The sequence below is a fragment of the Cataglyphis hispanica genome, chromosome 19, assembly GCF_021464435.1.
Source record: "Cataglyphis hispanica isolate Lineage 1 chromosome 19, ULB_Chis1_1.0, whole genome shotgun sequence".
Classification (NCBI taxonomy): Eukaryota; Metazoa; Arthropoda; class Insecta; order Hymenoptera; family Formicidae; genus Cataglyphis; species Cataglyphis hispanica.
In genome coordinates this window covers 4,946,215-4,957,401 of record NC_065972.1, presented here as the reverse complement: position 1 = coordinate 4,957,401, position 11,187 = coordinate 4,946,215, and the positions used below count along the sequence as shown (strand labels likewise).

Here is an 11,187-nt window from a genome sequence, read left to right as displayed (position 1 = left end):
TATAACTATATTATTTTCATTTTTCTCATCATAAAAGCATATAGTCTTACACATATATATATATATATATATATATATATATATATATATATATATATATATATATGTATAATATACCTTTTTATAAAAGGCACTACTAAATACATCATTATCGTTTCGCGATGATAAAATAGAAAAATCTTTCAAATATTATTTTTATATACAATGAGCGTTACTTCCTTTTCTTTAAATCTTCAAATCGTTTCATCAAATCATCAAAATCAATATCATCGTTATCGGGAGGATTTGCAGATGGATCATTGTTCTCTGTTGGCACTGCCGGTAGATCCGGCAATTCATAGTTATTCATTGGCATTTTAGATCTTGGTTGAGGTTTCGGTTTTTCATCCGACTAAAGAAAGACATGTATATAAATTATTTATAGAAGAATAGAATTCTCTACAAGTTATTCTAATTTATATAAAGATATAATCATTTATATAATAAATATTATCCTTTAAATAAATATTATCCTTGTTTTAATAATTCTAATAATTATTCTGTAACAAAATTAAAAAAAAAATTATTATTTTACCTGTTTGTTTAAGTCAGGTGGAAAATCAGATTGGTATGGTGGTGGTAAATCTTCCTAATTAATAATATTTTATATGTTATTGAAATTAAATAAATTATTTTATTATCAAAATATTTACATATAGAGGGTGTTTCTAAACTGGTGACAAATATTTTAATCATAAATTCTTTGTAACATTTTAAGACGAAAATTCTAATACGAAAATGTCGAGGCTACAATAGTTTTCAAATGGGAAAAATTTTAAGATCACAAATGACAGGACCAGAATTTCGCGTTCTCAGGGATGACCAATATACTGATATGTGTCAACTGTCATATTTAGCTGTCTTGACTAATTTCAATGTAGAGACAGTTGACATATATCAATATCAGTATATTAAACTATTGAATAAAAATATTTTAAACTGTTCTTATGATTCATTACGAATAAACAGAAATAAATTCATAATGAAAATCTTGAACATTTTTACAATAATTTTTTACTATTGTTAGGGCATTCGGTTCATGGCAACATCTTTACCATTGGCCCTTTTTGTCATCCCTGAGCGCGCGAAATTCTAACCCTGTCATTCGTGATTTTTAAACTTTTCCCATTTAAAATAGTAACTACTGTAGCCTCGACATTTTCGTATTAGAATTTTCGTCTTAAAATGTTACAAAGAATTTGTGATTAAAATATTTGTCGCCAGTTTAAGAACACCCTGTATATACTAGTAATAAATTTATTGATATTTTTTATATAAAATTCTTAATAATAAAAAAGACAAGTTACTCACATGTTTATTCGAATTAGCATTATCCAAAGGTATGTTATATGAAAATGAAGTAGGATTAAAAGCAGTATTCTGATCCTTCTCAATCGGAGACGTTGGAGATACAAATCCTATAGATGAAGCACCTTTTTCTGAATCCTAGAATATTATGGCATACAATATGATATAATATTAACATAGTGATATATATAATAAATGTGGAAAAGATAGATTAAAGATTATTTTTTTATAAATTAAATCAAATTTCGTTATTCATAAAAATTGATATAATATATGTATGATTTTATATTAAAAAAATTATTTAAATTACCACATTTGAGAGAGATCCAGGATCAGGTAACAAAGGTGCCTGTGGAAAACCTATAAAGCCAGGTGGATGAGGCATTCCTCCACTGGCAGTAGCTAGATTGTTTCTCGATTCCCCTCCATTAGCTCCTATATCAATTAACATTGCATCCTGGGCTTCTGTCATGACTTGTGGATCTGGCTCATAATCCACATTGTAATTTTTAGCAATTTCTATCAGATATTTCTCCACGAGTAGTTTCGAAGGTGACTGTACACTCATCTTGTGCTTTAATTTTTCTGATATTGTCTGAATTGCCTCCTCCCGGCATGCTTCAGTATATTGTCTGCCATATTTGGATGTCAAGATATCTGCTATCACTTTGATTTCCTGAACATCTGTTTGAATACGAGGTGCTGCCCACAGAATAGTGGATATTGCTTCTGCCAGACCATCGTCAAGATTTCTGAATATAATAAAATAATAATAAATTAAAATTGTTTTTATAAATTATATATAAGTGGTATAGTCTCTTCAAGTGTTACAGACTGATATCTCAAGATAAAAAATAAATAATTCAGACAATAAAGAATCTTTTTTTGTCATAAAGAACCTTTTTAAAGTCACAATTAAATTTCAAAAATCTCGCCGAAACGAAAAAGATAGAAAGGAGACAACTAAAATTTCAGAGAGAGAGAGAGAGAGAGAGAGAGAGAGAGAGAGAGAGAGAGATAACTGTATGAAAACTGTATGAAAAAAATAATATAGTTAAATTGTAAAACTAACAACCAAACATCTTTCACTTCAAATATTTTTTTCTAATAAATTTTATATTTTATTATATTGTAATATACATGTATAGAGCATTAGTTTTATTACATAAAATTTTTTATTTATTCCCTCTCGTTCTCTCTTAATTACTTTAATTATTTTTATTGACATACATTATGCTTCGAGAAATCCTTTATCTGAAAATATCATGGAGTTACATGTTTATTAAACAATATAGACTATACAAATGTCTTAATAAAATATACCATCAAGTACTATGTGTTATCAGATATAAATTTAATATTAAAATATAGAATATAATAACAAAATTAAATTTTATATTGTAATAATAATTTTAATAATTAATAATTTCAACTCTAATTGATGCATTTTTTCCATATCATTTGTAGAAAACACAGACTTAAGGTAGTCGTCTCGCGACATTCAAAATTTTATTGCATATTATCTCTGAACGTTAAAACATCCGACTACTTACGGTTACCGATTAAAAACTTTTGGACATTTTGTACGCTAATGCCAAATCAACTGTAAATTGCTCACAACGTTCGCGAGTATTTGTCTTTGTTTAACTTTCGACAAATAACAAGGATGAAATGATACCATCCTTTTATATTTCTAAAACTAAATGATTAATAATTTCGGTTTTTTTTTATAAAATTCCTAAAGTGTCCTACTTTGTATTAGTTTTTCATCATTTTCTTGTTATGTTTTTTTAATTATTAAAATACAAAATACGAGATTTTCGTACGTTTAGCATATATACACGTATAAGAAATGCAATTTTTGATAGCGATTATCTCGCGTTCGGGATGGTCAATTGCTTTTAAGTTGTACAAACATGTAGATACCATATTTATTAAAGTATAGTAAATTTTCAAATTTTTCTTGTTAATTGCCATTTGCAAGACAACTACCTTAAGCAATAACATATACATTGAAACAGATTTCTTTGTACAATTCTTAGAGAGATGTATAGAAAATATATAGGTGTGTAGACTTGGTGCTTTTATTTAAAAAAAATTTTTTTGAATAATCTAAACCTACATATATAAACAAAAAAAAAACATAAAAATAGCATAAATTTTTCATATTGTTTTTTGACAAGAATACTAATTGGAAATTCGACCAATAATCATATTACATTTTTTCTACTTTAAATGACCTCATATAAATATGTTCTTCAGGTTTGTACATTATATTATGAAGAATTATGTATACACATATGTATATACACATAAATTAATACATATATATTTGTATGTATACAGGATGTCCTGCAAAGATTGTGCCAACGCTCGCGAGCGGGTAGAGGACAGTAAACTGAACAGAAAAGTCCTTTACTATTTTGCAATTTTTAATAATTATTGAAATATTAATTAAAAAGTATTGGCGAATGAGCACGCGTTTCGCGCGGCTAAACCATGGGACGTACGCTTTAGGCGTGACAGCGATGGGTTTCATAGTATCGCACGACAACGAAAAGTTTGGCCTCGCCGCGAGAGGGATACACGTGAGACCAAACACTTCGTTGCCGACACTAGCTCGCCGAAGCTCGCCGCTAGCACGCCTAGAGCGTATGTTCCATGGTTTAGCCGTGCAATAGCCGCGCGAAGCGCGTGCTCATTCGCCAATATTTTTTAATTAATATTTCAATAATTATTACGAAAATTGCAAAATGGTAAAGGACTTTTCTGTTCAGTTTACTGTCCTCTACCTGCTCACGAGCGTTGGCACAATCTTTGCAGGACACCCTGTATAATATCCTAAAAAAAAATAATTTTACATAATTTTACATATAATTTCAGTTAAAATTGTTTAAATGTAGTTAATTATTTCATATGGTTAAATATAATAAATTATTTAATAATAGTTAATAATTGTTAGAATGGTTAATTGTTACCCTACAAATAAAGTGTTAAAAAAAAGGGTCACATATTTTAATAAGTAGTATTGAAAACAAGAAAAAAAGAAGTCTAATTAACGTAGGTCCTACAATTAATATCTTTGAAGATACAAGCTCTCTTTTTCTTTGAAGTCTTTGTTTTTTTCTTATTGATTGTGTTATCTCTATAATGCAGTAAACAAAAAAGTACTTATTAGATTTGCAATCAGCATTATAGAAAGTGCTCTATATGTTTCCCATTCATTGTCATGTATTTTTCAGGCTCTTAATCCCTTAGTTTTTTGGCTATAGGGACACTTAAAGACCTTAATGTATTCAACACCTGTCAATGATACACAAACTGTAGGATTGTGTTTTCAATGCATAGCAATATCGAGAACAGCTTGCTGTGATTGAAAGAATGTGAGATTTTCTAAGATATAGAACTGAAAAATGCGTAACAATGAATGGGAATCACATAAAGCATCTCCTATAATGCTGACTGCAAAATTAATAAGTATTTTTTTATTTACCGCATTGTAGAGTTAGACACAACCAATAAGAAAAGAACAAAAAGAAGACTAAGAGAAAGATAGCCTGTATCTTTGAAGATATTAGTTGCAGAACCCATGTTGATTAAATGTTTTTTCTTGTTATAATCAATATTTCCCGCTTTCAAAATATGTGATATTCTTTTTTTTAACACCCTGTATATGTCATATTACAAGAATATGTACTTGCAATGATATGACATGATCTGTACATAATTGTGACTCACTTCATTTGCTGAATGAGGCCGAAACGTGCAAGCAGCAAATCACAATACATCTCGAGCAGTTCCATCGCTTCCACCATGTAATCCTCGCGGATGATGTACTCCACGCGGATTTTAGCTCGCTCTGTTTTGCCAGCGGCAATATAATCGGCGATCTCTCGACGTGCCTTCTGTGCCAGCTCGGTCTTTTTTTTCTCCAGTAATTTTAATCGGTTAATCGCTAGACGTAAATGCGTCTTTAACTTTGTATAGTTCGGCCCACTCGAGAACATCTTCGGCAATGTCCTTTGTCAGTTGCTCTTTTGCTCTCTATATTTTTATTTCTTTTTTCTGTTATAAAAAAAATTCTCAACTTATATTTATTTTATTTTAAATGTCAAAAACATGCATACATAATTAAGATCAATCTAACATACTTTGATATATGTGTAATAACCAAATTCCTTGACACTATAACCTCTTCGTTAATCAAGCAGATGACAAATGTCATAAATGATGACAAGGCTTGGCTTACTAGATACCATAGGGACAGGATTCAGTAACTTACTATCAACTGTTTTCGATATCGTTAACTAGCGACAACCAATGGCAAGGACAATCCTAATGAAAAGCGCAATTCTCATAGGCTATCGCTCGCTAACGACAACGATAATTGTCGTTAAGACGTTAGAGAATCCTGTTACAGGAGTCTATTTTTTACAGCTGAATTGACTGCACTAGTTCAGGGGAGCTATTACGGTTCTTGAAACGAGATGAAAATTACAAAAATGAACAGAGTTACTAGATTACAACAAATGAAATTGTAGATATTCTAGTTAATTTCATCACTTTTGTATTTTTTACTTTGTTTCAAGAACCGTAATAGCTTCCCAGAGTTTATCTTTCTTCTTCTTCTTCTTCTTGATTTAGCTGAGAGAGAGATTCCAGAAAGAAAGAGTCTATACACCATGTTACGTCTCAGCGACGCTCTTTCTCTCTCTATACCTCAGTTAGTGAGAAAAAGATTGCTCTCTACTTTTATAGGGCAACCTGCTTCCACCGGCTATACCCCAGGGACGCCGAGAGCTAGGACTAATCTAGTGGATCTAGGGGAATGATGTAGGCGCGGAACTAGTTGGTTACTAGGAAGTTTCACTAGGTATTTTAGGGATATGAATGCAACTAGGTATATGTAATTCGAAGGTTAATCAAGTTTAAAGAATAAAAATTTAATATTATAATAAAAGAAATATATCGATTATGTATCTAAATACTTAATATATTCATCTATGTTCAAATGATTTTCAGTTAATTGATATTTTAATTGAGAGCTTAGATCACGAGAAGGAATTGTTAAATTATGTTGATAACTGTTCTTAACATGTGTTATATTTTGATATAGTTGGTTTAGTAATATAAATTCTGGCGTATACATAAGTAGGCCAGTATGGTCACTTATTAAATAGAGACCGTTATTAATTAAGTTGATTTCATTATGAAGTTTCGTTCGTGAATGTTTTTGAATGTCTTTATGAAGTCTATGTGAGAATTTCGGGTGATTTATAAGAGCTAGAGAGGAAAAAACTCTTTTACAAAAAATTATACGAGGTTTTGATTTATTAGTAGAACATTTAAACTGAAATAGATTAGAAATGCTTTTGACGCGTTTCTTTATGCCGGATCTATGATTCCGTTTTTTACGGCAAGTCCGCTTGTATTGCGGGTGCACCATATGCAAGGGGCTTATTACTTAAGATATAATAATAATTAGAAACAGTACAAGAGTTATAGAATTAAGATTCGGAAAAGAATATTATAATAGAAATTAAGAGTAATTAATAAATCGTGGACATTAAATAATAAAGAGTTAGTTAGATCGAATTAATTTATTATGAGAATTGTCTAAAGGATAAGGTCTTTTATTTAATATCAATACTTGATTATATTGTGACTCTAAATTTCTGATAGAAAGGGAAGGTTTAGAAAAGAGGTCGAATGTCGCCAGGGCACCGTAATAGCGCTCGGCAACTAGGTTCAAGGATTGGGTTGTGTTCAGAAAATTAGATAATAAATTTGATTTTAATTTAATCTCCTGTTGTCATTTCTTGTGGAAGATTTTTAAATTGATAGGAAACGTCGCCAGGGCACCTCGATCAGCGCTCGGCAACGAGGTCAAAATTTAGGAAAAGGGGAGTCGCCAGGGGCACCATAAGCGCTCGGCAACGAGGTTTAAGGATTATATTCAGAATTTAGGAAGAAAGGAGGGAGTCGCCAGGGGCACCATAAGCGCTCGGCAACGATGGATTTTCGGGAAAAAGAGCAAGGTGTTGCAAGATTAAGTCTAGTTCAAATGACAACAGTAGTATATATTTTGCATGGAATTTATAAATCTTACTTAGTATTGATATTAAGAGTGTGTTTTAAATAATAGTAGAATAATAGATTAAAGTTGATTGACTGGAAACTGTCAGCCACATGCTAATGCTTGACAGAGGATTTCTTATTATTTAGAGGATGAAAAGATAATTAATTGATATTAGGGGTTATCAGTTAATTCAAATAAAGTTTCTAATAATTATGGAAAGATGGGATTTATAGTAATTGCAAGTACTTACCGTGGTGTGGCAGAAAAATCTTTCCTTCTGTTCAAGTTCTGGTCGTACTTTGTTAAGCCCTTCTCTCGTCCTTTAAGACCTCGGTCGTGGATGAAGTAGGCCGGATAAAAGTACACAGATGTATGCACAAAGTTTTTTATTATTTCTTTAGTTTTACACAGCTTAACACTAAATCGACAGTTATATTAATCGAAATGGAATAATGAATAGTACGCGAACAATGAACGAATAATACGGAACGAATACTTATACGAAATAGTAAGGAATTAATAATGAATAATGTTAGCTAAGAATAAATGATTCGAATGCTTGAAGAGCTCTGAATTGACTGCAATGAACGTAATGCTGAATTGACTGCTCCGATTTTACTGCCCGATTTGACTGCTCCGATTTGACTGCCCCGATTTGACTGCCATGAACGTAATGCTGAATGATCTGAATGTAATGCCCCGAACTGAATGCTCGAACTGACTGTTCCGATTTTACTGCCCGATTTGACTGCTCCGATTTGACTGCTCCGAAGGTTCGAAATCGCCGGCTTATATACTGTCGAAACAAAGGGTCTTCGGGCCGTGCGCAGCACACGCGTCGCGCTCTGGAAGATTCTTAGAATGATTCAGTGAAGGACTTCTGAGAAGAAAGATTTTTAACAACAATTCTTCTGAGAATTGTCGATCGATATGTTTATCTGACTATTGAGTTTCGGCGCTCGTGGTCGTAGCCGTCGCATGTCCGTTCGACTTATCGCTCGCAATATCAGGTTTCACTAACATGAGGCCTCTTATGCGCATTCTCTTCTTAAGCTTAGTTAATATTTTATAATATAAAATCCTTAATAATATGGTTAATATTTATGCTTATTAATTTATGGAATCATTTGTTCTATTTATTTCAGTTTTGGCAATTTAAATAAAGTTATGGCATTCTATAGTTTATTAAAAATATAGATATTTTAGATAACTTATATGTATTATATGTAATATATATATAATTTATGATTCCATAGAATATAAGCCTCTTAAATTTATATTTATGGTCGCTTGATCGATACTACAATAAAGCATATTAATTTTATTAAAATCATTTCTTTATGGAAGCATTCACGCATTATATAATAACTTGTTTTAATTAATATGATTTTAATTATTTATAAAGTATAATTGTATTGGATATAGTATTGAAAGTTTTATATGTGATGTTTTGGATAAAATAATTATAAATATTCAACAAATTATAGTCAACAAATTATTATTATATACGTTTTATGATTCCATAAAGTACGGCGCATTTATTCCTCAATTTAAGAGTGAGTAATTATTATATATATTTGTCTGTATGATTAAGTATTAAAATCTTAAAAGTTAGATATTAGTATCGATATTATCGAGTATGAAACTCGCTCGCAAGTTCGTTCTTAAAGTAATCAGCAGGTTAGTTCTAGAAAGTCACTGCTGTACAACTAGCTAGTTCTAAATAATGCTTCCTGATTCGTCAATCCAAGGAATTCTCAATTCCTTGCGCCATCGATTATTATTACTAAAAGGATTAAAATATATTCAGGTTTTAGGCTAAATAACCATATGGAACTAAAATAATAAGCGGTTAATGAAATTAGTTAACAATTAAAATAAAAGCAAATGGATTACATAATTATTCTATAGGTATTTTGTAGGGATAAAAGCGGTACTTGATTACTAGCTAAAATATAGTTTTTAAAATTGGCAGGACGTTACAACCATTAGCTTCATATGCTATAAATGATTATGGATTTATATAGGTAGATTGTTTTCTTTGGCGAAGTTAAATAAAAGTCGGTATATTTTGATATTGTTAGTAAAAGCCAATTCCGGAATATCCAGTGGGATGTTGGGAGTAATTTTTTGCAACGCAGTGATGAGTGCATTTGAGTGTTGTATGTAATTGAACAGTGAAAGAAAACGTGATTAAGATCTTGGAAGTGGTGACTTGGCGTAGCTGAAATATAAATTTGCAAAAGATTATTAAAAATCATTATCAATATTAATAAAAATGTATGACTTACAAGACGACTCGGGCACGCCAAGTTTTTATATGTCACTTTAATATTAATCCTCTCGTTCCGGGCTTCTGCTAAAATTATGATTAATTTTAAAACAAATCGATCTATATTTGGCATGGACTTTTAAATTCAAAATTGTGGTGATCGATGTGATCAACATTATTGCAGTAAGAGTTAAGTAATATTATGATTTACTATCTTTAATAAAAACCGTAATATAATAATGCTATTTTCTATATTATCCAAAATATTTATTTGAAACATAAATGTAATTTTTTAATAAAAATAAAATGTGTTTTAATTTTTTTGAGAAAATCCATAATATTTCTATAAATGCGATTGATTTTATGACAAATATTATTTCAAATTATAAATCTTCACAAATTAAATTCTTTCTACTTGGCTTAATTATTGATTTTCCATTTAGTTTTTATTTTCTAGAGGTTTTTATTTTTTAGGGAACAATTTTTTTATAAGTTATTTTTTAGAAGCAAATATTTTTTCAACTTTCACATCTTTTTAACTTTTTGTTGCGTACAAGGAATATTTTTTATGTACTTGGCGTACTTTTCTTACCTTTGTGAGTTTATTTTAGTGTGATTATGATTTTGTGTTCTATTTGGGATATTTTTTATTTTTATATATGTATTTTATATATGTATTTTTATATACTATACAAGATGAATTACTCAAGGTTCAGGCTAACATTTCTGAAACTGAACGAGATATAGGCTATTCTTATTTTTTAGCGATGTTTGATATCAAAATCTGTATTTGACGTAAAAATAAAATTTCGCACTGCAATTAAAGCAGTCTGCAACTTTTACTTGATTTTAATTATGGGGTGTACTTCCGAATGACCCCTGCTCCCGATTGACCTGAAATTTTACACATAAATTCTATTCAATGCGAGAAATAAATCGCGCGTACACCCAACTTCGGGAAATAAAAAAAAAAAAAATTATGAGCACTTATCGACTAAAATCGATTCTATATGATATAAACAACATATAACATATATAATATATATAATATATGTGGTAATTCTCTATTCGATGTGGGAAATCTGAAGCATTGGACGATGAGGGTAGACATATAAGGTCTATCTCCTGTCGCTTGCCCCATAGGAGTAGGGGACGAAACCCATTGCATCCATGCATATATTTTTTAATGCAAAGCGAGGTTTCACGTAGATTTACAACTTTCCACGTACACCTATTTCTAATTTAAAACTAAAATTTGGTTTGAGTTAGGTTATGTTTTCCGGAAGGGGGGGGGAGGGGGACAAAATTCACTGCATCCACGCATATACTTTTTAATGCAAAGCAAGGTTTCACATGGGTTTACAACTTTCTACGCAAATCTATTTTTAATTTAAAACTAAAATTTGATTTGGGTTAGGTTATATTTTCCGGAAGTAAGGTTCCACCATAGGGGGAGGAGCAAAACCCACTGCATCACGCATATACTTTT

At 30.6% G+C, this 11,187-nt stretch overlaps 1 protein-coding gene across 1 annotated transcript; it reads right to left on the bottom strand.

The window, feature by feature from the left end:
* Positions 1–145: 145 nt before the first annotated feature.
* LOC126856658 (IST1 homolog) lies at positions 146–5,615 on the bottom strand. Its single transcript, XM_050605380.1, has 6 exons — positions 5,499–5,615; positions 5,086–5,412; positions 1,658–2,099; positions 1,351–1,485; positions 575–628; positions 146–391 (listed from the first exon to the last, which is right to left on the bottom strand). Exons 2-6 carry the CDS (start codon positions 5,352–5,354, stop codon positions 212–214), a joined length of 1,080 nt encoding a protein of 359 aa, XP_050461337.1. The 5' UTR covers positions 5,355–5,412; positions 5,499–5,615; the 3' UTR covers positions 146–211.
* Positions 5,616–11,187: the final 5,572 nt, after the last annotated feature.